This window comes from Poecilia reticulata, linkage group LG19 (genome assembly GCF_000633615.1).
Source record: "Poecilia reticulata strain Guanapo linkage group LG19, Guppy_female_1.0+MT, whole genome shotgun sequence".
NCBI classification, from domain to species: domain Eukaryota; kingdom Metazoa; phylum Chordata; class Actinopteri; order Cyprinodontiformes; family Poeciliidae; genus Poecilia; species Poecilia reticulata.
This window is the reverse complement of record NC_024349.1, coordinates 7,084,109-7,112,007: the sequence shown is the minus strand read 5'-3', so window position 1 is coordinate 7,112,007 and position 27,899 is coordinate 7,084,109. Positions and strand designations below refer to the sequence as shown.

Sequence of the window (27,899 nt, the reverse complement as noted above, 5' to 3'; positions counted from 1 at the left end):
AATAGACATGTGCTTATGACGGGTTTTAACACAGATGGTGGGTGGTAGATGATATACTGAACGTTTTATGGAGATGGTGCTAAAGATGCAACACAGCCGACAACAAGCAAAGACATGTCAAGTTCAGTGGATATAAAGAATACATCAAAATGTAAATAATCTTTTCTTTCCACATTAATGAAAAATATGACAGTAACTGATACTACGGCGTAACTGCAGGATAATATGCCACGAGAATGACTACTGCACAAAACTTTACACTAAAATATTTACACGGCTAAATAAGTTTGAGTCAAGTCAAAGGAGAAGGATGCACCTCTTCTTTAACTACAATAAATAAAAAAAGAAAAACTACTTACAGAAACAACATAACTGCCAACCAGGGCTTCACATTGAAATAAATAACACACACAGTTCTCTCAGGTTGTAAAAAAAAACAAAAAAAACCATTACATTCAGAAATGAGGTCTACAGGTTAGGAAGAAGGAAAGCAAGATGTGAATGTGTGAAAACTCAGATTGCTCACAGATTTTTACAGCCTAACAGAAACTCTTCCCAGCTGCACTGTGCACCGACGTCGCTTTCATCCAGGCCACGGAGGCTGCAGGTAACGGTCGTTTGACGAAATATTATCTTCTGCCTGACATAATGGTTTTTCTTTGTGTTTAATTTCAAATCTGTAGCCGTCTGATTGGATAAGAGGATTAAAGCTTCATTATCGCTGACATGAAGTTGTGGTTTCTGGGATCAGTGTTTCATTTACCTTAATTACCAGAAGCCTCTGGGACCAGACCTCCCCACTGTCGGATGATAATCAGTGCGCGTAAATGAAATCAATTCTGACCAATTACAACAATAATTCAAGGCCAACAGTTAAATATATAAAATTAGAGAAGAAACTGTTTCAATATTGCACTAAAATTCTAACTAATTTACTTGGCACTGTGCTAGCTCCAGATAGAATGAGGACTAAAGGAGGAAGTGAAATTCAAATGCTAATAAATCAGAACACGATAAGTAAGTAAAATGTTGGAATGCGAGTTAAAAATCTTAGTAATGGATTCACAAACTATTATCAGGAATTTAACGAATGATTCGTCCCACTGAAGCCTGACGATTTAGTGGTTTGTAAATTCAACTCCATATCTATTTACGGCCGTTTATTGTTGGTAATGCTGCTTGTTTTGGTAAATCGGTTTTCCTCTCATCAGAAATCACCAACCAGACAAAACAACTAAAGATTTCTGCTTTTGAAGAACAAAATATTCAGCTGAAATGCAAGCTAGTTTTTGTTGTTGTTGTAAATAAAAATACATTGAAGGCAAATCTTTGATTGTCTAACAACTTTTTAACCACATTAGTAGAAATTGTCATGTATTTTGTTTTGTACTTTTACTTTTTATCCATATTTGCATCTTCTTTTTTCAATTAAATTATAGACTAAATATTTCATTTCCAGACTTAATTTTAATTACCTCATGAGGCTCTTTAGGTTGGATCAGAGATAATGTGAAGGAGACCTAACAAATCTACAAATCAGACGTCAAACATACATTTACATTTAAAGTTCTAAGCAAAATAAATAGTAATAAAAACCTACTGATAAAAATGGGAAGAATTGGCCAAAAGTGATTCTAGTTATTTTTTATAACAAAAATATATCCAACAACTTTAACATTTAAGCTCTGATGATACATTGATATGAACAACTCAAATAAAATTCATGTCACATTTTCTTCTGTTTTAAATAAAAAGAAAAAAACTTGGTTCACAATAAAAGCAACACAAAATGGTCAAAATAAAGAAAACAAAACACAATATGATCGTCTAACACGAATAAAAGAAAGAAAATGTGCAAAATGCTGTTAGGAGAATAATCACTAAAAAAAATTAGGAGCTGAACTCTGCACTGCTGCATGAACTTATAGGAACCGTTTGAGAATCAGCTTAAAATCATGTTACACATTAGACTGAGAAACTGGGAAATGAAAATTTGCACATATTCTAGATGTACAGTGGCCTCTCAATAGTAAGTTGCAAAATACATATTTTCCTAAAGGTATTGCATTAGTTGCCAAAATGGTAAGTAGCAAGAGATGTGAGCTCTTAAATTTTCTGTGCAACAGCTTCAAATCAAATCCTCCTTAAAAACATCTTCAAATAGAAGTCTGATTCAGTTTTGCAGCCACGTTAAAGTTAAGCAACAAAAGGTTCCACGATCGCTCCTAAACAGAAACCAATATTGCACACCGTCTCTGATCTAGGACGCTGCCATGTGTGCTGTTGCTTTTAGTGCAGGTACGTTAGTGTTCGGCAAATTGCCTGGAGCCTCGCAACGTCTGTTAGTGAATAACCAAGTAAAGTGGAAAAGTTTACTTCGCTGCCTCAAACTGTGCTCTTACAGCACCACAGAGTTGAAACAGTGAGAAGAAGAACCAAACAAGCCCGCTTGTCTGCCTCTGCTGTAATGTCTTTACCCAAGAGAGGAAGAATAAAATCTCCTTACAATATCCTTCATTTTAATTAAGATCTTCCTCCATCTGTCACTTCTTGAGTATCAGTTTACATCAAACCTTTGAACCATCTAAACCACAAAACAATAATTTGTGTCTAATAAAAAAAAAAACATTTATCCATAGAGCAGCTCATTTAGCAGTTTAGACTCATACTTACTTGTCAATTAACTGTCCCTCAGGGCTTTTTTCCTCCTGCTCGTCAGAAACAGGAGGAATATTTTAGTGCTATTTACAGTCCCTGGAGACTGCCATTAAAAACAGCTGCCCATGATACTCTGGACCATCTCTGGAGCCGTAACAATCGCTAGAAACCGAGAGGAATGGGAACAGACACTTGGGAATCTCCCAAAATCCTGTCCATCCTTCCACCAAGTGAGGAAACTAGGTTGTTATGCACAGAAGAATCTACCTCAAAAGCTACAAGTCCTCGTGGAAACACTTCAGAAATTGTGGGAAAAACAGAAAATTCCTCCAAGTTTACGAGTAGTCAGTGCAAGTTTTCCTCCTGGATCTCATTTGTGGATCTTCCAGTTCCTGAGGAGGTGAAGCTTCAAAACTCGGAGGGTCAGAGAGCAGCTGGGAGGCTGGAAAAGTCGGAGATCTCTATTAAAGGAGGAGGAGGAGGAACCCTGGATGAACCTTCCAGCCTCCACCCTACCCTCAGTCACCCACGCCTTCAGACCTGCAGCAGCAGACAGATACCCTGCAGAGAACATAGTTTGACTTTCATTTTTAGATTTAGAATGGAAAATATGTGTATTTATTCCATACAACCACAGAGGTCCAACATGGATGCACCGTAATCAATACCACACAGCAGATAAAAACAATCATGACAAATGGATTATTGCTAGAAAGTGAAACTGAAATGCTGATTAGTGTACTACTACATTTGATTTTGAGTTGGTGGAATGAAGCTTAGTTTCATTCAACATGTCTGAATCAGAACAAAACACTCAAACAATCTGAAGAGTGATTCCAGATATAAATATGATTTACACGTTTCATGCTCTATCGGTAATTCAGTAGCAAAGTAACCCTGTGCACATATGGAGCACTTTACAACTAGTGAAACTCCTTGCAAAAATGTGTGAAAAGTCATAAAATAAACAAATCTAGGGCTGCAGGTAGTGATATGTTTTGGTAGAGTATTGATTGTTCTGGTGGCTAATGGAGATTTTTCATTTAACCTTCTCATCTGGTCAACACACAAGATGCATGTGTGGAGGAAGGATGATTCCATGTCTGGTGAACAATTTCTATGTTCATTTAGCCAAATATCAAAATGATAATGAAATACTCAATAAGAACTCTTGAATTTTTCTGGCACAAATGTAACCAGAATTTATACCATAACAGGCTCTCCTCAGAGCCTAAAAAAGAAAAACAGACGCTCCGCCATGTTCAGTCAAAAAGTAATTTTTTTTAAATGCAAATTTTCCCTCTTAGGACAAAGTGCAAAGCTCCTTTTAATCATTTTTACTCAATCAAAGGAAACATAGAGAGGTCAAAGGTGATCTCTCCAAGAAAAAGGGACTATAAGGAGACAGACACTATTGCCAGAGAGTAAGTAAATTCAACCCAAATGTTTCCAGTCAATAAGAAGCAACAATTTTTTAGTGATCCTGACAGTAAATGTGGCAAAATGTTCTCCAACGCTCACTTTTAGAGAAATGCAGTAAGCCTTGACATGTAAGGGTCACCAAGTCTCCTCCCAAGCATACCTAAAGCAGCCTTTATGTATGTTTGGTATGAAGTGAAGGTCCTCATCAAGCCAGAGGCTGAGAAATCAAAAGAACCTGTGTATAATTGATTGCTCAATACAACTTTGAAATTCTGCTTAAATTATAAACAAAAAATTTTTTTCAATTGCTTTTATTTTGAAAGAACTGTTAGAGAGGGCAATAAGTAAGGAAATTTAGTTCTGAATAATAAAAATAAAGGCATACTTGAATTTATGCACTGACTTAAAATATCATTTTGTTTCAAATTTGTGATTTACTAATTCTTGCACATCTCTCTCACTGGTGCCAGTCCCTGTGGAAGCTGCGAGAACATGGGAATTTCTCTGCTAGCACTGAGTTCAATGTAATGTTAGAGGTTATAGACAGCATACAGTACCTCTGTTGCCTCTCCATGCACAGACAGCAGGCAAATTGTGAGCCTCACTCCTGGAGCTCTGTCAGAGCCACGCAGCATGCAGCTCGCTCATCCTTACTCTGCGTGGGGCCGTCCGCTGCCAGGCCCGTCGTCATGCTGCGGCTGCGACTGGTTAACTTTTTCAGCTCGCTGGCAAAGGAAATCACCTTCTTTTTGTCCTCCCGCGCCAACTGGAAGAAGAAGGGGTTTGGTGTTAGTGGAACAAAATAAGAGATGTCCCTAATCTCCTCAATATAAAGGCAGAATCCAGGTTTTCTCTCATTTTCCCCTCTTTTTGGGAACCTGATTTATTTGCTGTTCTACTTGTGTATTATTTGTGAATAAAAGCACACTTAAAAGGAACTTAAAAATGTACTTTAAGCTTTATTTAGCGAGCTTTATCTCCAGTTTCACAGCAAAAGACGTCAGATGCAAAAATAATAATAAATAAATAAAATGCAGACACAGAAAAAGCTGTTTACAAGCTCATTAAAACTGCATGAATCACAAAAAACACGGAGAGGAAGCCGAGCACAAAAAACAAACAAAACCAAAGGCAGCAGCAGGTACACAAAAGCCATTATGATTAACAGCGCGTTAGAACATGAGAAACAGTTTGCTTTATGTGTAATGAGGTGAGAACAAGTAGAAGCACAAGGATGGGGAGCAGGTGTAGCAGCCACACATTGTTTCTGCTCATAAAAYAATAAAACTGAGACAAAAACATCACCTGAAAGCAAAGCATGAAACACTGGAAGCTTAAAAAACAAAAAAAAAAGCGTCTTGTTCTGAAAATATCTTTCTTTGTTTCCAGCTACCTGCTCTTTGAGTTTAAGGATGAACTTTCCGGCGCCCCGCCAGCGGTTCTGAGCTTGGTAGACGCACTCGTGATCCAGCAGCACCCGCTGGAGGGGCTTGGTGGCGGAGGACTTCTTAGAACCGGCGTCCCTGCCGACCTCCTCCACCAACACATAGTCACAGGGATTGGGGTTGGACAGAATACTGTAGGAATACTTTGCCTTTGACAGTGTCTACTCAAAACAACAAAAAACAAAAAAAAAGAAAACAGAGGGAAAAAAATATGATGTAGAAATCATAAAGCTGGAATTCTGTGCCGTGCTTTAATAATTTCTTAGGGACCCACCTGCTGGATGATGTCCTGAGCCGTGCTGTACCGCGGGGCTTTGATCACAGTGTGAGGCTGTTCTGGTGAAACTTCATGGACCTGAACTAAGAACATCTCATCCTCTCCTCCACTGCCGCCGCCGCCGCCGCCTCCTGCTGCGTCCTTCCCCCCCACTGTCGCCTCCTCCTCTCTCTCCAGGACAGTGATTTTGTCGTTAAGGTTCTGAATTAATGAAACCAACAAGAAACAAACTTTAAAAAAAAGTACGAAGAACAGGTGCATTTTAATTAAATTACAATATGATCGAAAGGTCTACTTATTTTGGAAACTGAAAGGAATATGCAGGCAATACTTGTTTGGGGCTCTTTAAGTTTATAGCTACCTATATAGTTTATCTACCTATATACTTTATTTATAGCTATAGGTAGATTTGTTTTGCAGGGGTTCAAAACATATCCACACACACATACACACGCACACACACGCACGCACACAGAATAAAAAAAAGATAAACATCATAACCAGAATCATTCGGATATAACAGTGCTGAAAGTGCTTGAGGCTCCACAAATGTGATCACAGCAGGACGCAGAAGTGAAGAGTAAGACTCAAAAATAGAAAAAAAAGAAAAAAGAAAAAATGAAATCTATAGAGACTATCAGTGTCATTTATACCATCAATACAGAATGGTATAAAGCGCATGTAGCTCTAAGAGCAGCTTTCAGCTCGTCTGCGATGTTTGATCTCAACTTGACAATACTCCATAGATTCTTCACATGCTTTAGGTCAGGCAGTCCATCACAAATCCATCTGTGCAGAAATCCACAGATGGATCCACAGATGGATCACAAATCCATCTGTGCATAATGATTTTACATAATTTATTTTGTTCTTGAAGAGAATCATTGAAATGCATAACATTTTTGAACATTAGAATCTCACTCCCTGAAGTGCATTTTTAAGAGGCAACCACAAGAGGGCACTAGAGTCTACATTACGTCATGTAGACGAGGCAAAGCGCAGGATGCAGCTCAGTTTGTTTGTACCTCGTCTCTTGTTTTGATGCAGATCCTCCCCACATATCCATCGTCTGCGTCCCAGCTGCTGACGAGCCTGACCACCTCCTCCTCGGGGGCCAGGGGCCGATACTGAGCGCAGCGCTTCACCTCGCTGCGCTCCTTCAGCAGGGGCACTTTCTCCTCACACAAGAAATGCTCCAAAGGGTTTTCTCCAGATCTCACAACCTGAACACATATAAACGACAAATGCRTGYGTTTATTTCTTTCACTCCTGCCTCAGTCGCTTTTTCATTTTTGTCGCACATACCATGTCCAGCAGCTGCTTGGCTGTGGTCTGCTCCGTCACAGAGAAGACTTTGAAGGGTTCTGGACCAGGAGKCCCATGTACCGTCACCCTGTGCTGCTCTGAAAGACGCTTCTCCTCTGAACTAAACAGCTGGGGAGAGAGCAGGCCACGCATGGCGTGGCGCGGCACGTTATGAAACTTCCTGACATGAGATTTCTGCTTTCATCGACACTCTCTTCAGAGCGAGAAAGTCAAACCGAAGCGAGTTTTGATGTTGCTGACTGGGCCAGCAGGAGTTGCTTTGAACATTCCTGGGTTGCAGTCTATCACTTGTTAAACTTTAATGAGGATGTGTCATTACGAAGGCTTTGAAGTTTTACAAGTGCACTTAAGCGATCAAATCTCGTTTGAACCGCTGCAATCTCAGCACCAGACCTGAGCAAGTCTTACCAAAGATGAGGGAGTGGCGCCCCCTGTGGGACCTTCCTCTGTTCTGTGGCTGTAGATGAACAAGCTGGAGACTTCGAGAGGTTCATTATGCTGCGTTCTCAGCTGAACATGCCTGTAACCTAAAACACAGAAAAACAATAACTATACTCTGACTGGATGTGCTTTACTTTAATTATGTCTCTAAAATGACTGTGAAAGACTGGATCTAAAATTTTCTATGTGTATAATGGTTTACAAAAGTGTTAATGCCTCTAAAATGTACACATGAGATGAGGATTAACACAAATATATATTATTTTATGTATTTATTTTCATTTACTATCACTTATTTGCTGTCAGCTGTGTGACTCCAACCTGGTTTGAGGGCTTTCAGAGGCAGCGTTCTCTGAGCCGTGATCTGGGAGCTGTTGTTCTCCACCACGGCAAATCGCAGGAAACACATCTCCTCGAAATGCACCGTGAACTGAAAGCGCTCGCTCCACATCGGGTTGAGGGTGTTGCGGTGGATGGGCTTGGTGCGGAAGTGGYAGGTGTCGACCGACATTCCCAGGACGTCTACCTCGATGCAGGGGCTGCCGGAGCTGTTACCCGGACACACGTTCTGTCCGGAAACAAGCTGAGAGGAAAGCACCATGTGAGATGCTGTCATTTCTTTCTAAATATATCATTCGGCACTAAACAGCGGGTGGGTCTGAGAGCACTGCMTTCACAGTCACCCTGACCTGCAAAATGGGGATTTACCTTCTTTTAGACCCCCACACAGGAACACAGTGTGATTTTTGTGTCGAGTCACTCCTGTTTATACTCTTTGTTCTGGTACATCAGTTTACGACCAGGCGAATAATACTTTATTAACATGAGCAGCAACTTTAACCGATCGACTTCCATCCAAAAAAGGCAATACAGCCATGGGTTTTGTGTGTATTTTCTTTTTTTTTAAGATCCTAAACTAACATTTGATGTACATATGGGAAGTTAAAATTGAAACATGACAGAACAATTGTAAAAATGTAGTCATTCTGAGTGAAGTTTAAACTCACAGTGAGGGAATAGACTGCTGGGCTCATTTTCTCCGGGTCTCTTTCCATCGGACAGAACTGCTGGTAAAGTGGACAGCTACGGTCCCAGAGCACAGCAGGCTTCAGAACATAGCCACAGCCACCATTAGCCTCAAACAACGCTGTGTTYAACTGCATCGGCAGATCTGAGGAGKAAAAAATAAAAACTTTTAACACAACAGAAMAAGCAGGAGTTTTGCACAAAATAGCAACAGTGTAGAAGGAACTGACTTCTGTCGTAACAGTTTGTGGGAAAAGGCGGCAGTGTGGGCTCACATTAGCGAGTTGAGGGATTTTCTCACAAAAACAGAATGTGGCCTGCATGTAAACTGCTCTTAAGAGACAATGAAATTGTTTCCCCGTGTTTTAACACTGCCATTCTTTCAAACTGCATTCAAGAGAGCCTTTCTAAAAGGCAAGTACTTAACGTGATTGTGAGCATCCTCGTCACATCGATCACTTTTATGCATGAGTTTATGTTTTAAAGATGATGTAGSCATGATTGAGTAGGAAATATTTAAAGGATAGGAACAGTCGCTACAATCCTCAAAAAAAAAAACACTTCTGCTTTACAGATCTCCTCTGTTTCTGCTTTCTTTAACACACCTAAATTAAAAGGTAATTTCCTTGTTGCTAATTTATGACTTCATTTTTTAATGAAGTTTTGAGGAAGCTAATTTCAGTATGTCTTGCCACACCCAGGTCTGACTACTCTATCAGTAGTATCTGTCTAACAGGCTAAACGACCTCAAAAAAGCAACACAATGTGACTAGAAAAAACAAATTTTTTAGCACCTATTGGTCTGAAAAGGCTTGCAACAAATGAAATAATTTAAAAGTAACTTTTATATTTGCTCTGGCAGATCTGGACCTAAAGGCTCCGAGGCAATCCAAAGATGCTATAGACTTATGTAGAAACTCAAAACACATGTTGCATTTTATCAAGCAGACATAATCTGCCTTTAATCCCGCTTCATACCTTGACTGACATGTACCTAAGCAGGTCAGCTCACCGTCTGTCTGATAGTTGAGGGCCACCAGCTGAATTCCATGCAGCCAGAAGAGCAGAGGGTTGGGATTYGTGGAGTCGATCCTGGTGGCTGCTGGGTATGTCCGGAGCAGCTGGCACTCCGTGTGCTGGATCAGCTTCTGAGAGTACCGCCGACACAGTCGCTTGGCTGCGTTCTCGTTGACGGATGAGATGTGGTAGCATTTGGGTGTGCGGATGATGGCGCTGAGCGAAGTGGGGGGGTTGAGTACGGGGGATGTCTGCTGTTCCTCCCAGCTGAGCCGTTCAGAGCCGCCTGCAGAAAGAGCAAGGAAAACTTTTGAAATCAGTAYTTTTAGTCTTCTAAAATAAGRCAAAATAATAGAAATAAATCAGAATTAGGGTTCTGTTAGTGTACAAAGATTGATAGTTAATTATTAATACCCTTAACTAATTGACAGGTTGGTCTGTTTATTTTCTAATTTCTGTTAAATCAGGAGCAGCTCTAGGCCCTGCATACCTTTTCCTGGGGTGCGGCTTTGGGCTGTGACCTCCCCTGTTGCGCCACAGCGAGAAGGAGCTGTTCCAAATATGGACTTCCTGCTTTTACCTCTGTCCTTTCCTCTACCAGAACCAGATGGAGACAAGGTAGACAGACCTGCAGGGTGATAGAAGGCACATCTTTAAAGATTACAGTGAATCATACTATACATTTCATAGTCCCTTTTAACTCTGGTTAATATCAACCAATAAAGTCCAAGATCTAATTAAACTTAATTTAATTAGATAAATTAAACATAATTTCCTAGTACTGTGCCAAGATGTCACCACTGCCATGAGATGTCTAGCAGTTTCCTCAAAATATAGGGAATTCTCCTATAAGTGTGGGAATATGTCTACAACTTCACCATCAGTTTCAGTCTTACTGTGGAGGATAAAGTACCAAAAACGTCATCAGAACACCATACCAACTTTATTTATCAAGCACTTTAAAACAATCACAGCTGATACAAAGTGCTGTACATTAAAACACAACAATAAAAAAATAAAAAAAAAACTCTTACAGTTTAAAAACAAACATACGATTTAAAACCGAGGCATTTTAGAAATTTTGTAAAGAAGTGAAGAAAACCGCCACCCATTTTGATCAATAATTTTTATCTCGTGCTGTACTCTGTGCGGCATATGACTGAGAACAGTCAAAAGGCATAAAACCAAAAACACTTTTCAACCAATGATTAATCTGAGCTGATGACACAGAGGCTCTGGAGCCTGAAGTAGCTGTAAAAACTCCCAACTTGCCTCTGTTGCCAAGCAATCTGCCTAAATGTGTATTTTGGAAGAGCGTGCACTTCTCAGTTTGGAGTCCTACTCCACAGGAAGCATGGTTTATACCAGTACTAAGCAGGGTGCCATAATTTATTTATTTTTTTCTTMTTTAAGAKTGTCAATTGCTCATTTCATCTGCTTGGCGAGATCCATTATTGGTCTTACTTTGACGTGAAGAAAGCTTTAGTCAATGTTTATTTAGGAAATTTCTATCCCCCACACAGAATTTTCTCAAAGTGGATTTATTCATGCAAAATGAAGTTTTTATGCATTTACTTGAAATATGAGAAAAAGCAAAAAATAAGCGTGTTACTAAAACCAATGGCATCAAACATTTCTGCTTTAAATAAAAGTTGAAAATGTAAATATTTGCACACAGTTTTTTATGGGGTAGGGTGACCAGTCAGGAATAGTGCCAGGCCTGCTGCCTTTGTGAAATAAGCCAATCATCCGGCTTCCTTTCTCACATCCTTGTCTCTGGAAACTGTAAACAAATAAAAGACTAGTGGAAACACTGGTGGGTTTATAAGGGCAAATGTCATTTAACGAGAAGACCATATTTTAGACATGGAAGAGATGATGAGGTTCTATATTTAAAGCGCATGGAGAAATATTTTAGATAAATCGCAGTGAGGAATGAAGACGGATTTCTCTGAAGATGATACAGGCAACATCATGAGTGCATAAAGAAAACGAAGTCAAGAGTCCTGATCTGAAGAACTGAGGATGTACTCAAGTTAAACTCTGAAGTCAAAAAAGGCAGAGCAAGTAAAGAGTTTTCTTACAACACGGTAAAACTAACTGAGGTTTTATCAACTTCTACAGAAAACTGAAGCATAATAAAGTGGCCACAATTTCCCAACGGGGGAGGAGGAGTCACGAGCTTAGTGGGTGTTCTGTGTGGGATAGCAAAAAAGTCTTTCTCAAAAAGACGGCATTAAGAGCAAAAACAAAACTGAAATCGTCTTACGTATCTAGATAAATACACTGAGTGCTTAATGTCCATACCAGGGAATTTTACAGCCTGGCAGTAGATGATGAGGTCAGAGAGCTCCTGGGCGATCTGTCGGCTCTCCTTCTTGTTCTGAGGAAGGTAAAACTCCTCACCCAGCTCCATGTCGAACACCTGCAGGTCCGGACATTAGGGAGCAACAGAAGCTGGATTTCACATAAGCAGCAAATAAAAACAGGCTGATACTGAAATGCATTTAGCTCATATTGACTTATTTTTTTTATGTCACACTGTGTTCCACAATAGTGAAGAAAAACAAGCATGAGAAAATGATAAATGAGTAAAAATATTAATCAAAGGAATGAAGTTGTTTTATGACTTTAGGTTTCTAACCTTTCCTTTGCTCTGTATCATGTTGTCGGCTTTCTTCATCCTCTTTGGTATTTCGTCAACACTTGGCTCCTCCTTGTCAGCCGGGCTCTTAGCGTCGGGCTTGTCATCCAGGATGTTGTCTGTACAATAAAACRGGATAGTAGAGAAAGGAAACCTAATCAAAACAAGCATTTTCTAAACGTTGATGACTCTTCTGTAAGATCCTGAACCCTGTTTGCTATCAGAAAATGTATCAATTCAAGATCGTCTTARCTTGTATAGAGAAGAACACCAAAAACTAAATAAAAGTTTTGGAATGGCCTAGTCAAATCCTACACTGCTGTGGCATGAGACATTTTTACTTAACTGATATTTTCTCCACAGCAAAATTAAGGCATCTAGCCTTAAAATAAAAACAGTAATTCCACATTTYCTTCAGCTCTAATGTTCATCAACAAAAACTCATTTAAAATATATTAAGCAGCTAACAAGCATATTCTTTCCCATTGGGGAGCTTATAAGCATTTCTGAAGCAAAAGCTCACAAAAATTCCAGCTTGAAAAGAAATATTCAAAGCACTATCTCTTAACTGTAAACAGAAGCAACAGCAGGAGTTTGTTTGTATGCTCCCTTTTCCTCCTACACAGAAATAAAAAGACGGAATAAAAAAAAAAAAACATACATCAGTTTAAAGGCTTGGAGGCTTTTTATTTGGAAAATCTTAATTCCTAACATTTGGAATGTTTTTAAAAAGCGGTTTCACAACCAAGCTGAGGTTAAACGTTGGACTGCAGACAGCAGCTGAGGTGGGCCAAAGTGTGACGGGAGGGAGCTACTGTTTAACCAGAAAGGGAGGGAACTTGCCAAATTAGAACTGAAATGTTTGTATTTGAAGGGCAAGCTGATGTTAGTGCTAAGGCTGGTAACATAAAACAAACAGGGTGGAGGACTACTTGATTAAGCTGCATTTGATAAGTTTATTGGTTAATATTTCTGAGCAAGTATTGGGAAAAAAAAAAAAAGAGCTAAACTGGCGTTCTAAAGCTCTATTAACGGTGAATTTGTCAAGCAGGGACAACCAGGGAATAGCAAATTGAAGGGCAGGGCTGAGGCTGAGACCACGGCAGGATAGTTTTCCCTGGTTTGTTGTTCAGCACAGGGGCAATGTAGGGCCTGAGAAACCAGATGGCTTTGTTTTGCTTCCCTGATGAGTCTGCCCAGCCGCTGGCGAGGTCACAGACAAACACAGTACGGAGGAAAAGAGGAAGGGGGATCTTATCTTTATGGGACAAAGAGCAACTTTACAGACAGCATTATACTTTGACAATAAGTGTGAAGTTTTATCAATAGGAATCCAATTTTAATCAGAAGGCTTCAAGGCTAGCACATACAGATGTGCACAGGTTCCCTGACTGCACTGCGTTTATGCAGCTGCTATTATGCAGGAAGACGAGGCTGTTTCACGTTAGCAGTCCTTGAACATGAAGAAAGCTCAGGTCAAAGTTTGGTGAACGTGTTGAGACAGAAAACAGTCTCAGATTTCTCTAAAATGAACGTTCACAGATTTTTGATCTGAGGGTCTAACAAGCTCGACGACAAACAGCATGTAAAAATTCATAGGTTCAGAAACTACATAGTGATCGCAGAGCAGCGGCATGTAATCACAAACACTGCTGATGTCACCGAGTAATGAACTACAGAAACAAACAGTTGTCCCTAAGCTGAGGTGTAAAATCTGAAAATACTGGGTTGCAAATGTGCTGCAGGAGAGGCTGACAGTTCAACCCGTTTGCGTCACTTTTATTTTATTTTCTTACAGTCAAGCATCAAAGATTATAAATAAATATTTCACCGCAAAACAGATTGAAGTGCTAGTTCCCATGCCAGAAAGCAACACAGAGCAGAGCAGGACCTTTGATCCACACAAGCAGCACGCAGACAGCAGCAACAGCAGCGATCACTAGTGCACTTCTTCATCCTGGTGTTTCATCTGTAAAGATTATGCAGTGGTATAAAAGCGCCAAATAATCACAGTGTCCCGTGAAAAGACACTAGAGTTTTAGCGTCAATATCTAAACAAAGTATTTTACACAGTTATTGTTCTGGATTCACACCCCTTTGATCTTTTCCAAATTTGCCACATAACAACCATAAATCTCAATGCATTTTATTGGGATTTTATGTGACAGACCAACACAAAAGTGTGGCTTGCTTTTGTATTCAGCCTCTGTTACTCTTTTATTATAATCTGACGCTACCAGTTGCCTTTTGAAGTCACTTAATTAGTAAACAGACTCTTCCTTGGTGTAATTTATTATAAGTATAAGTACAGCTGTTCTGTAAAGGCCTCTGAGGTTTACAGGCTCTTCTGCGCCCAGGTCAATACTGTCTACAACTACTTTTTATTGCAATAACACCTGAAAGTCTAGTGGAGTATGTCTCCACCAGCAGGGCTGTTCTAACACATAAATATGCTTTAATATAAACTATTATAGCTCTTGCTGTATGTTTAGGGTTGTTAACCTCACAGCCCTCTGAAGTTAATCCAGAATTACCATTGAACTCTTGGTTGCTTTTCTGGTGTTGTCCCTCTTAGCAGGATTACTATACATTTACATTTTCAGACGATGGATTTAACAGTGTCCAAATATGCTCAAAACTGTATTGTATTATTTGTCTTACTGGTGTTGTTTGTTTACTGATGTTCTCTAATAAACCTCTGAGGTTCTCACAATTACATACTGCCTTGTTTTGATGTGTAATATAAAACACTGAAACTTTATATTTGCGGTTGTAATGTGACAGAATATGACAGCGTTCAAGGAATTTAAATAAACGTTAATCACAAAGATTGACGTTTTTTGTGTTTGTTTTTTTCACAAACCTTCTGAAAGAACACCAGCGTCCACTGCACAACAATTACAGAGAAAACACAGAAGCTTAAAGAGGCACATCAGGGGATTTACCTTCTAGGCCATATGAGGCAGTAGAGGCTGTGAGGACATCAGCTAAGTGGAAAACAGGCAAGAAAAAGGGAAAATGAAACGAAAAAGAATAAAGTGTCAACAAAACACAATCAGCTGTTAAAAAGAGGAAGGACAGAATAGAGTAGTGAACAGAAAGTGAACGAAAGGAGACAACATGAAAACTTTTAAGTGGGGGCATATTCAAGTTTGTTTTGAGTTCACTGAAATCCCATTGGGCCTCTTTAATTGAGTGCAGCTTTGGAGTTGGCTTCCCCCCATTTCAAAGCATAGCTATCCTCACCATCTGATAGAGACTCATAATCATAGTCATATTCATCTTCCTCTTCTTCCTCTTCTTCATTAGCGTGGTTGTTAGGGGAAGATACTCCTGGTGATCCGTTGCTCGCTTGGGCTTGCATGTGTGCCAGCTGGTGAGCCTGTGAATGAGTTTACATGGATATTATCAGAAGGACCTAGGATCTATATCACTCATGATTTTAAACATAAGAGCTGTTGTCCATAGAGAAATCCTTGTTTTCGCTAAATCGAAATAGTGCATACATTTCAGCACATCTATTATTTATGTCTCACGGTACTCTAAATGAGCAGCGGTGCTCAATATGTAATAAACTAAAGCAGCCTGGAGGTTCCTTCACAGAATCACTTTGAGGAAATATAAATTATGCAAACATATGGACGGGAGCCGTTTTATCCCGACCTTCTGTTTGAGGATGTCCACCGGCGCCTGATGGGCTTTCAGCTTCTTGTTCTTGAGGAGGATCTTCCCACGCAGCTGCAGCGGGGACGGCAGGTGAGGGTCATCGCTGAAGTCACTCTCAAAAAGGAAACGAGTCACGAGACGTTCCCCACACACAGTCTAATGGAAAAAACATTTTTTTAATGTGAGAAGATGTGTCATGTCGAAAGGATGAAAGGGAAAAAAAAAAAGGATGTTTGAAGCTCAAGTAAAAAATGAAAGTGTCTTTATCAACTCAAGACAAGGCAACAAAAAACAAACATGACCAGGGTGATGTAAACTGTCAAGGGGCACAGAGCTGTTTGAACTTTAAAGACTTTAATTTATCAAGATCGCTAGAAGTGGGTCTCCAAGGAAGAGGAAATGATGTGAAGTTCTCTTGGTGACATCGCATGATTTAGCTGTCTTTCCCTGAACCTGACCTGGCGTGACCTCCAGTTTACGATGCAACTTAAAAAAAGCAAGATTGTCTGTTTAAATCATCAAAGCAGCTGGAAAAATGTGGTGATTGAAAACATATGTGAAGTCTTGGAAACTGTGAATGCATATTTCATTAAGGTGGTGATACAGTGTTTTGGGCAGAAACGTGGATACACAATTCAATTTGATTTAGTTTATGTATACAGCACTAATACACTAATCATTGGTGAATCTTTGATGGTTTTAGTTTTGAATTGATCCATTCTTTTTTCAGGATAGTTGGGTGATTCGACAGGACAATGACGCCAAACATACTTCTAGATTGTTTGGAATAGATAAAGCAGGATAACAATAAGTTTGAAATAGCCCTAAATTGTACTGCTAAAAAACTGGCTCTGTGCAATAAATCCAACAAATTAAATTAGATCTATTAATGCTTATTGACATCTAACTTCATATCAGTAGGGGTGTCTGGATTTGGGCTAGTATGAATAATTTGGTTCAGTGTGTAAGAGAAAAATTCCAAGAAAAAAACTTCAGAAAATAATTCTTTCACAATTTATTGAGCTTATTTATTGTATAATCATGCCAGTTCTGTCTAAAAAAAACTGCTAAAAGGCATTGTTAAAAGTCCAAGATTAATATAAATTTCATGCCAACTACGACCATATTTTAACTTCTGTATTCCATTAATGGAAAAAAAAAAAAAAACAGTTATGTTTTTATTTTTGGCTACTACTCGGGCATCAACAAAACCCAAAACAAATTATTCACATACGTCTCAAAGCGTCCCATCATACCTTGAATATTTCAGCCATCTTACGCTGCTGCAGAAGTGAGCAGTGGTTCTCTATGGACAATATGACTGGCATGTCAGAGTTGACAAATGCGGACCGATTTACGGCTTCCACCACATCCTGAGGGATCAGGGGAACAAGGAGAACTTCTTACAAACAAAACTAAATCAGAATTTACTAAAACATTCCTCTGAGTTGCAGTTTCAACAAAAATGTCTGCAAAGCATGCTGCACAAGATGGATAGTAATTGAAGCTCAGTGCAGACCAGTTGGTAAATGTTTATAATGTTTGAAAAAAATTAGCTCAATCTGATCCAAAATCAAACTTTTATCAGCTTGATGTGATAAAAATCAAGGACTAATTTGTATTTATATTTATAATATAAATAATTATATTTATGAAATATAAATAGCCATATCTGACCTTAAAGGGGATTTTGGTGGTGAGTGTGTGTCCGTGGTAAATGACTGGCATGCCGTCATCTCCATCCCAGCAGTCCAACTCCACACTCCTACAGCCTTGAAGCAGAACCTGAAAATCAGAGAATTTACAGGGAAAAGAAATGTTGAAAATCTGGACATTCTGGTTGAAAGTTACACCATTTAACAGTGTGACTTACATGGCTATAAAGCTCAACAGAGGACTCTCCTTTGAGCTGATGACCAGTCAGGTAGGTGTTGTGAGAAGACTCGATGTAGTAATATGACAGAGGGTACTGCAGCTCCTCTGGATTCATCTGAGATTCCTCATTATTAGAAGCAAAGTTGTCTTTGTCCATCAGAAACCTAATCCAGACATAGAGAAACAATTTCTAAGCGATTTAATAACGTTTTTTTTTTGCTGTGTCTTCTACACACAGTTTGCAATTTGCCACTTGCAAAAATTTTTGCATTGGGATTTATTTCTGAGTTTCAGAGTAAAGGTGGTTCAATTTATACATACACTAATTGTTTTAGATGTTTATTTATAAATAAATATTACAAACTTCTTAGGGATAACTTTGTTTTTGTCTGTCACATATAAGGGCAATAAAATTATGAATCTTTGCAGCTGCAACAAGATAAAATGTGGAAAAGTTAAAGAGGAAAGTTTTTCACCAGGTTGAAGCTTAGTGTGTACTTTGTGCTATACCTTGCAAAACCTTCAAATGACATCCAACCCATTTGTCTCATGGTTGATGAAGGCTCAAATCTCTGCAAGAGAAGTAAATAGTAGACACAAAGTGTTAATTTCTTTTCTCATTACTGAGGTATAATCTGTGTTGTTGTCCACCTTGCTCCAGATTTGTACCTGTATGATGCTGAGGATCTCATCGTAGCTCAGATGCTCTCTCTGACAGTTCACTAAAAAGTCATTGAGTTGTGGTATAGCCAATCCCAAAACGCCCAGCGATGCATTCTCCACCCCTGTGCCGTTTGTCACGATGCTGGCCGCCGCGATCGCATCTGAGATCTGCTTCTGGTTGTCTGACATCAGCTGCCGCGTCCGGATAAACAGGCCGAGATCAGATCCATTCCGAGTGAGCAGGTCTAAACAGCCGACAAACCAATTAGAAGCTGGAATAGAAAGAGGGTAACTGAGCATGAATTTGAATTTCTGGGTTGTTACCCAGGTCTGGCTGTAGTCCTGTATCTTTGTCGTCTATCCTGAGGTTGGTGTAGAGAGGGGAGGATTCTGGACATGAGCGGCTGCAGGGCACAGCGAAGGTGTCAAACAGTTCTTTCAGGTCCTTCCTGCTTCGGATGCTGTGGAGAAAACAAATAGATGAACTCAGTCCAATTCATGCAAACATCGACTCACAGACAGTTAATCTGACTGTAAAAACAGTCTGAGTTTCCATTAGGATAAGTAAAAAAAGTCAAATCAATGTGTAGGTTTTAGCAAGTCAAAATTATGACTTTTAAGACCCTTTAAATGAAATTTAAAACCATAAAAACTATAAATATTGGAGATGGTTTGGCCATCCTGCTGTATTACAATCAAGCATAGCAAAAACTGTGAAATTTCTGGGGTCTGTTTGTGGGGGTTGGCAGAACCTTTGTGTGTCTCACACTGCATATGACTCCAACCCATGTAGTGCCAAGATTTCTTCTTCTTTTCTTTTTTTTTACATTGGTTTAAGCTGATCTATCAAAAAAAAATTCAAACAAAATACATGGAAGTTTGTGGCTGCAATGTGGAAAACATGGGTGAATGTTTAAGCGGTATAAATACTGACCAATTTACTGTATGTCAACAGACCTTCTAAGAAAGCCCTAGACGTCAAAAGGTGTTGTGTTTCTTTTTTCTGACCCTGATCCATGAAAGCAGTAAAATTGTTCTAAGTGGTTATTATTACAGAAAGCACAATCTAAAAGGTTAGGCAGAAGATGAGAGAATCTAAGAAATGTAGGAGGACTGTTACAAGAAATGCTCATCAGGGTACGGCTTTTCTTTCTATTCACTGGACGAGGAAAAATGTAGACAAGCCAAATAAATCGCGGAGCAGAATCCTTTGAAAACTCCCTAAACACGATAACTATGAGGGGCACTTATTGTAGCATTTTGCCTTTATGGAAATTTGATAAGAACCTAACTATTACATAAGAGCGGGGAGTTAGGCACAGCTGTCTATATTCAGACAGTGTATAAATTCAGAAATAGAACATTTAATGCTGGTTTAAATCACTGTGGAGAGGCTAAAAAAACAGACTTAACCCAGAGTTAAAACTCCTAATTGAGCCGACAAATGTAATTTATCTATCTTAGCAGTAATCCATATCGCAAATACCTGAATGACTTGAAGAGCTCAACAAATTCAATGAAGCTCATGGTGCTGTCAGAAATCATGAGATTCTGGAAGCCCCTGAAGCAGGCTTTACCTCGGCCGTGCCACGATCTGCTGCTCCACGCCCTGCGGAGGAAAAAAGAAAAACAAGGGAAAGAAAAAATCACGACCAAAATCAAAAGAATAAGGTCTACATACAAGTGAGGCTGTAAGTGTTGTATTTATTTATTTTTTTACCCTGGCTGTGACTTGGACGTCCCTGACAGGATTGGAGATGATTGTGGACGGGAGTGGTTGGACCCGGCCATGCTGGAGGAAGAAGATGATGACGAGGAAGAGGCTAGCAACCCAGAGCTCTTATTGGATGATAGGGAGAATGGTCCCTGGAAGCTGTCATCTGCAGAGGTGATGAATACATCTTATACCCAGAGCTTTTGTGATAGTCTTTTTTTTTTTTATTAATGATTCTCAGAATCTACTTTAGCTTCACTGAATTTATATGAGTCCTAAAGGTCTCACCTGGATCTTCTTGGTCGATGCTGTCAGATTCGGGACCGTTTCGATATAAACCTTCCTTACAGCTCCGCGTCTTCCTGGAAACCATCTCATCATCGGTGGCATCCCCACTGTCTCCCTGAAATACATGAAGAAAGGCATTATTATGCTTCTGGTGCTTTGTTTCTAATTATTCAAACCATCTATAAGCCATAATATTTAGAATTATTAGAATCAGATATTTAAATGATTTTTGGTCCTTCACAGCTTAAATTACTATGAATCTGAGTTATATGAGTTGTTAAAGACACACTGGAAAAAGGCAAAACACAGAAATCGTACAGGTACTGACCCGTACAAGAACCTTCTTTTTCTTCTTGGACTTGTCGTTGATGCTCAGCGGGCTGTTTTTCTGGTTACTTTGTTTCTCTACAGCACCTGTGCCCATGTTCCACCTCCTCCCACCAAACAGTTCAATGGCCTGAGCTAATGTGGGACCTTCGTACCTGCCTTCCTCCTAAATATGCAGAATTAGACCAACAGATTGATATGTTAAAATAGCTCTGATAATAGCACCAACACTCCTTGAACTTCTTCACATTTCGTCAAAGTTCAATCTTTTTTATTACGATTTCATGTGACTGATGCAAAGTAGTACAAAATTATGACGTTGAAGGAAAATGTCAGTTTTGAAACCACAAAATAAATGGTTTAGATCAAAGCAAATGCATGTGTTAGAATGGTCCCGGATTTTATCTAAATAAATAACAAGGTTGTTTGTGGTTGTAACATGATAAAATGTGGAAAAGCTCAAAACGAATTCTTCTGCAAAGTATTACATTGTACATCATTTACATCACATAGCTGAGTTAGTAAAATTATTAGTGATACCATTCCAGTTCATAATTTACCTGATATAAGCTCACATACTGCCTCCTCAGCCACTGAAGTCTTTGGTCTGGGAACTTCTTTAGTTTCCTGGTTGCATTCACCAGCTCTGACAGGCCCTTGTGGAGCATTTGTGCGGTGTGATTGGGCGCCACGAAGTGTAGTAGTCTGACAGCACAAGTTAGCAAATTGGTTCACGTTTCAAAATCACAGCAAGGTGTTTTGGCAGCAAATCAGTGTTGCAGCCTGCTGTTAGTAAGCACACACCCACCTGTTGTCAGTGGTACTGAGACCGTAGAGCAGAGTCAGACCGTTCTCCTCCACCGTCATTTGGCTCAGCTTGTTTTGCAAACACACAGCGTGAACATCAACCCCCTGATGGCCCAGAAACACTGCCTGCAGATTCACATAAACACCATGAGTCTAAATCACCACCGTGATATGTAATTTAAACACAAAGCACGCTCCTAAGAGAGTCTAATTCTTTTCAACAAACCTTCACCACTCCAATGTCCAAGAGGCCTTCAGCCAACCCAGGCACCACGCTCTGTCCTAACCCGGGCAGCTGCTCCATGGGGGAAGCTCCTCCGCTTTGAGGCTTACCTGCCAAATATTTACAAAATGTTGGAGACGTAGTCAAGGACAGGGATTTAACGATGCTCTGCATGGATGCGAACATTTACAACCAAGTTAAATGGTTTATCTGGCAAATAAAAAGACACTTCGCAAACAAAATGTAAGTAAACAAATACAGAGTCGGTTTACAACATAACTTACAGGAAATTGTATTTTTTAAGGTAGAGAGCTCCGTTTTAAATTTGTTTAAAGAACAATAAGGTGAGAGGAAATGGAGACACATAAATGTCTTGAGGGTATCTACCCCAGATGAGCGTCGTGTTGTCAGGCTGAAGCCGCAGCAGACAGCGAGCGGTGAGGTGGCTGTCCTGGTCGTAATGAATGACTGTAGCTCCCTGCAGCAGAAACTGGTGAACATCTGGCTGTAGTGACAATACATACCTAGAAAAAAAAAAAAAAAAAAAAAATTGTAACATCTGTTCATGCAAAACAAGGGCCATATTTGTATATTTATTTCTTACCAGGGAATGAGCTCCGTGCCGTGACTGAAAGCTCTGTGCGTCTCTTCGGTACCCTGAAACTCCACCTCTTTCAGTGCTGGTTCAGTGGACAGGTCACCGTCCGAGTCCGACAAGTCTCCAACTGTGAATCTGTAGATACAATTCATTTGTATTATGCGCATATTTAACCTCAATTGTTTTAAATGTGTTGAAGTTTTCAGGTGCAGTCACGTAAGACATTAAAATGCATTAAAAACCCAATAAATAAACACTTGATTTAGGAGGTGATTGTACAAGCAACACATCAGCATGCAATTATCACTGCTTATTCCACGAAGGGCAAATATAATCATATTCTAGCATTAAAACATCACAATTTTGCAAGTACAACATAAAAATAAATCACAGTTTGATATTACACTGTTTTTAAAAGCAAATCTGATACAAAGAAAGCCTGCAGTACAAGATGTCTAAAACAAAACATGTACTTCCATATATGGAGGATGAGATGGATGCAAGTTACCTGTTTACATTTTTATTACGCTTATGTCTATATCTTGACAGTTTTGGCAAGTGTTAAATATTTCTATAATATTATTAGTAATATTTAAAATTTCATTGCAAATCCTCTTGACGTTTGTATAATTTGTATGTTTTTAGCATTTGTAAAGCACTTTGTTACACTTGCCTCTATAAATAAAGTTTAACCCTCCAGTGTTTGACATCTTCTCACTTCCGCGACTTCAAGCTGTGTTCTGCTTTTTCCTGGCTTTCTTTCTTTCAAACCTTTCTACGTATTTCTCAAATTCAAACATAGAAATAACTACGAACATAGTGAGCACAACTGAAAAAAATTATGATATATGCCCTTTAAGTAGCTGGCTTGCAGCTCAAACTGCAACTTAGCCTGAACACACACTGTTCAAACTCCTGCAGTTGGTATTCAACCACTATAGCAACAACTTACAACACAGGCTTAGTTTCTGGCATTGTCCTAAATGAATGGCAACTATAATAAAGAAGGGGGGAAACGAAGAGAGGAAGAGTGAGAAGGAAAAAATGGGGACAGAGGAAGGTTTTGGCATTTGCCTCAGGTAAAAGAGTAAAAGAGATCCAGACCACAGGAAAAGAAGCAATAAACCGCTGTCACATTGTAGTCCAAACAGATGAAAACCATAAGGCTAACCAAAAAGAAGCAGTGTTCTTATCTTTACCTGCAATATGTAGTCAAAGCCAGAGAAAATGACTAAATGTAAATTAATAATTTATGTCAAAACTTTGATTAAATCTGCTTCTTTCACTTTCTAAATTCCAGTTTGAGTTATAAGCTACCTGCCACCAGTGGCCTGAGAACTACCAGAGCCCTGGTCCTTCCTGCCCTGACAGGAAGCAACCCTGTTATCTTTTTTCTTTGTGACACGGGGTTTTATGTGAGCTCGGTTTCATCTCAATAACAATCTGCAAATGCGTTCCTTTGCAAACCCATTATCTTGTACCGCTATTTGTGTTGAAAAAAAAAGAAGAAAAATCAACCAGAATCAGAGGCTGGAGAACATTTAGTTCAATCCAGTCTTGTAGGATGTCAACACAGGGCTGAAATTCTTTATATTTTACTTTAAAACTAAACTTTCAAAAAATGTTAATGACTCAGAAAAATGTTGCAACTGTGCATGCAGGGATTCAACAGTGTTTTTACTGAGGCCTGACCAGCCAATGCCAATCACTCTCTGTATTCATAGTTTTGATGTAAATTTGAATGCAATATATTTTTTTGCCTTGCCAATGAGTCATTGTCTGCGAATGAATAAGAAAGGAAAAAACTCAATTTTGGAAACAGAACTTTGGCACAAAGGATCAACATTTCCAAGCAACACAATCGACAGCCACTTAAAACTGAAAAAAAAAAAAAACTATTCCCTTCTGCCTTCGCAAGTGCATCAAAACTTAACTAAAAAATTAATTTAATACCAGCAAATAAACAAGTTTCACTTTTGCATTGATTTAATGAAGTAAAATTACTTTTGAAAGGAAGTTCATGGAGACCTGTCTTTATGCTTTGTAACAACATGTTGGCAGAAACATTCAATATTCTAATGAATTCTTAAACAAAATAACGATATTTAATTTATTTAAAAACAAAGAATAACTTGAAAAAAAAATAGCTTTCTGAAAAAATGGCAAGAAAACAACTAACTGATTGCGGCAGCGGTCCCGTAAAGAGTTGCATCTGTAGGTGAGGGATGGACCGGTTGACGAGGGACTGGTAGATGTTTCGTCTGATTCTTCAGACTCCAAACTACGATTACATGATCTGAGGATGAGGGAGAGGAAAGTAAGACAAACAGACAATGGTTCCTCTTTCTGGGAACATAGTGGACCATTTCCAGCTTACCTAATAATCTGCAGGATGTTGCTGACGGTGGCTTCTTTGTCTGGGACGTGCAGCCCATCAGACCCAGACCGAGACATAAAATTATGCTGCCCGCTGTAGTCGGACACAAACTGGAGACAAACGGAGCAATAGCTGTGATATTTCCTGCAATTACATGTTGAAATTATTGGAATATATCCACAGATGACACCGTTTGTCGCACCTCTATCGAGTCATCCGTGTTATCTGGAGATTGTTTGAGGCTGATGATGCTTGCTGTGCTGTCCAGTGCATCACTAAGCTCTTTTAGAAAAACCCCGCAGAATGGCACCACCTGCAGAAGAAGTGTGAAGGAAAATAAATTACAGAACATTCAGAGATAATTATTCATTGTTTAATAAACATCGTCTGCCAGGACACGGACCTTGCAGCCTGGGATATTGAGCGCTCGGGTCACAACTTTCTTGTACTCGGAAGAAGATTCATGCTGAGCCATGGCATCCTTCAAACTTCTCATGGTCTCGATGTCCGTCTGGTCCATAAACTGCCACATCTTCAACACTTTACGGGATCTGTGAGGAGTAACGGTGGGAAATTCCGATTTAAAACTAGCAAAACAAACAGTGATAAATATGTGAGCGCATTAAAATAGCTTGGATGTCTCACTGCACCTTAGTCCAGCCAGGAACTCCATGACACCATTGTAGTTTCCCATATTCCAGCAGCATCTGGCGACGTGGACAAGATAGGAAAAAACTTCTCTCTTCTCCTCCATGGACCCGGCCGTCAGAACCAGCCACGTCACCCAGGAACTCACCTGCATGTCCAAAACAAACATACTTAAAACATAATAACAGTTGACATAAACAGTAACTTGCAATAGTGATAATATATCTTCCACCTTTTCAAACCGTGCCAAGTTACAACCACAAACATCAATTTATTGAGACTTTCTGTGATTCACCAACATTCTTTAACATAAACAGCTGAAGAAAGGAGGAATCATTTGTATTCAATCATTTAATCGATTCCCTGAAGAAAAACAAAAAATCTCAGAGGCTCGGTAAAGGTCTCAGAAAAACTAAGACTTCTTAAATAACAACTGAAGTCAATTCAATTCAGTAAAACTTTATTGCTCCCAAAAGTAAGTTAAATGTTCTTTTTTATTCATATTATCTTGGATTTTCTTCAGAGAGCTGTTATATACCCTGGCTATGGGCAGCATCTATAGCTGTAGATGTAGCAGCAGCAGTCTGTATAACAGCATATCGGAAGAAGCCTCTGACTGAAGGCACTTTGCACAATAATGTCTAGAGGTTCCACAATACAGAACAGAACAATATTATATATTCTATATTCTATAACTATATTCTATATTAGCTTCTTCAGGGGTTCTTTTTCAGTAACTGCCTCTGACGCTCATACTACGTGAAGGCAGAAGACACTGCACTTCATAACAGATTTATAGACGTTAGGGGGCCTCTTACTGCAAACACTGAAGGACCTAAGCTTCCACACAAAGTACAGTCTGTTCTGTCCATTCTTGTAAAGTGATTCACTGTTGTGTCTGTTGTCCAAGTGAACACTGAGGTATTTAAACTCCTCCATCAACTTCACTTTTTCTCCCATGATGCAAATAGTGTTCTCCACCACTATGCCTTCCACAACGAAACATGGCAGCAGCAGCAGCTTTATCCTCCAGAAACGACAGATGAGATGATCAGAGTGGATAGAAAGGTAGGTGGAGTTAAATATAAGACAATCTTTTAAAAATAAACATGTTAGAGGCTACAACAGACTTGACTTGAAAATGGGATGGAGGTTCACCTTTGAGCTTTTGTGCATCTTTCTTGTGAAAAAGATAAGCTAAATTTTAACTTTTTACATATATTCAGCTGACAGAGACATGCCACAAAAACCGTGCAACCATAATTGCAGCGAAAGGCAGTCCAACAAAAAATTGATTAAGTGGAGACTAAACACAAATGAGCGCCACACCAGCTAATCAGGAGATTTGATTTGATATAGAAGTATTACTGAAAGCTGAATACAAGTGGATCCTGCAGTTTTGAGATCACTAAGTATTTCATTATGAAATACTTAGTGATTGCATTTTCCATAAAATCCCAATAAAATGCATTGAACTTAGAGGCTAAGAAGGTTCAAGAGGTAAGGCACTGTAAATTGCAACTAATTAGTGAATAAGTGTGAAAGGCCTTTATTATTAAAATGAAATACATTTATGCAACACTTTAACATTAAACAACAGCTTTAACAACGGTGTATAGTGTTGCTCATGTAGAGTTTATAATGTTTAATTTGCAAATGCTCCTTATTGATTCGTTTAGATAAGTTCATGACATAATGTGCCACATCTCTGGTTGCCTTGTTTCTGTTGTGACTGTGTCGTTACTAGGTGCATTGCAACTTGGTGACATAAGACAAATCCTGACACTTTTTATTGTGTGTGGTCTCAATGATGCTCATGCATTCTAGTTTGGAGATCTGTGACTAAACTGGCAGTATATGTACAAGATCATGTCCCTCCCATACACACACACACACACACACACACACACACACGCATACACGCACAGAAAAGACATGGGGAGATCGGATGACCATCAGCTGTGCATGTGCAAACACATGATGGTCGAACCAGATATGGATCAGGGTCACATTCTTTGGGCTGGACACACAGCCTCATCCGTAAAGCTTCCTGCTCTCTTGTGTCATTGTCTCCAAGCATTAGAGCCTCATTAATGTAGTCGCACACACACATAAAACACACACACTAACCCTATTGCAGGTGGTAAAAACATCCCCTGGCCTAAGGATCTATTACTGGCTTATGTAAGGATGTGTACAGATAACCGCAGTCAAACTTCACAAGGACTAAATAAAGCCACCAAAAGACATACACACACACACACAGAAAGGTCTACAAAATACTGTAAAATACATAGTTTTAAATACCCAACAATTTTTTCATATTTCTTTGTCCTGTAAGAAAATAATCGAATAAGTATTTATCAATACGCAACTTATAAATGTGGTTCCCTGCTTATTTTGTTCAGTTGTAAATAACTGGCTTCTTATATTAGTTTAGTTTTATTTACTGCAGAC

The 27,899-nt window shown here is 39.3% G+C and overlaps 1 protein-coding gene across 4 annotated transcripts in view; it reads right to left on the bottom strand.

Annotated features, from left to right (window-relative positions):
- Nucleotides 1-1,819: 1,819 nt before the first annotated feature.
- plce1 (phospholipase C, epsilon 1) overlaps nt 1,820-27,899 on the bottom strand; it is an 81,317-nt gene continuing 55,237 nt past the window's right edge. The window contains exons 10-45 of one of the 4 annotated variants that reach the window (XM_008436706.2): nt 25,445-25,590; nt 25,198-25,345; nt 24,997-25,107; nt 24,795-24,904; nt 24,597-24,713; nt 22,424-22,552; nt 22,207-22,343; nt 21,823-21,929; nt 21,598-21,722; nt 21,350-21,494; nt 20,791-20,955; nt 20,463-20,577; nt 20,181-20,340; nt 19,947-20,069; nt 18,785-18,921; nt 18,467-18,705; nt 18,308-18,369; nt 17,796-17,961; nt 17,600-17,707; nt 17,179-17,295; nt 15,920-16,078; nt 15,503-15,638; nt 15,202-15,243; nt 12,257-12,375; nt 11,920-12,037; nt 10,103-10,240; nt 9,608-9,898; nt 8,577-8,740; nt 7,891-8,152; nt 7,537-7,655; nt 7,108-7,236; nt 6,828-7,025; nt 5,800-6,003; nt 5,474-5,686; nt 4,735-4,846; nt 1,820-3,219 (exon numbers count right to left, since the gene is read on the bottom strand). In XM_008436706.2, coding sequence (XP_008434928.1) covers nt 3,029-3,219; nt 4,735-4,846; nt 5,474-5,686; nt 5,800-6,003; nt 6,828-7,025; nt 7,108-7,236; nt 7,537-7,655; nt 7,891-8,152; nt 8,577-8,740; nt 9,608-9,898; nt 10,103-10,240; nt 11,920-12,037; nt 12,257-12,375; nt 15,202-15,243; nt 15,503-15,638; nt 15,920-16,078; nt 17,179-17,295; nt 17,600-17,707; nt 17,796-17,961; nt 18,308-18,369; nt 18,467-18,705; nt 18,785-18,921; nt 19,947-20,069; nt 20,181-20,340; nt 20,463-20,577; nt 20,791-20,955; nt 21,350-21,494; nt 21,598-21,722; nt 21,823-21,929; nt 22,207-22,343; nt 22,424-22,552; nt 24,597-24,713; nt 24,795-24,904; nt 24,997-25,107; nt 25,198-25,345; nt 25,445-25,590 — 5,262 coding nt within the window. In that variant the 3' untranslated portion in view covers nt 1,820-3,028. Of the gene's footprint in view, nt 3,220-4,637; nt 4,847-5,473; nt 5,687-5,799; nt 6,004-6,827; nt 7,026-7,107; nt 7,237-7,536; nt 7,656-7,890; nt 8,153-8,576; nt 8,741-9,607; nt 9,899-10,102; nt 10,241-11,919; nt 12,038-12,256; nt 12,376-15,201; nt 15,244-15,502; nt 15,639-15,919; nt 16,079-17,178; nt 17,296-17,599; nt 17,708-17,795; nt 17,962-18,307; nt 18,370-18,466; nt 18,706-18,784; nt 18,922-19,946; nt 20,070-20,180; nt 20,341-20,462; nt 20,578-20,790; nt 20,956-21,349; nt 21,495-21,597; nt 21,723-21,822; nt 21,930-22,206; nt 22,344-22,423; nt 22,553-24,596; nt 24,714-24,794; nt 24,905-24,996; nt 25,108-25,197; nt 25,346-25,444; nt 25,591-27,899 lie in introns of all 4 variants that reach the window. The other 3 variants (XM_017310984.1, XM_017310983.1, XM_017310985.1) reach the window with 3 other exon arrangements.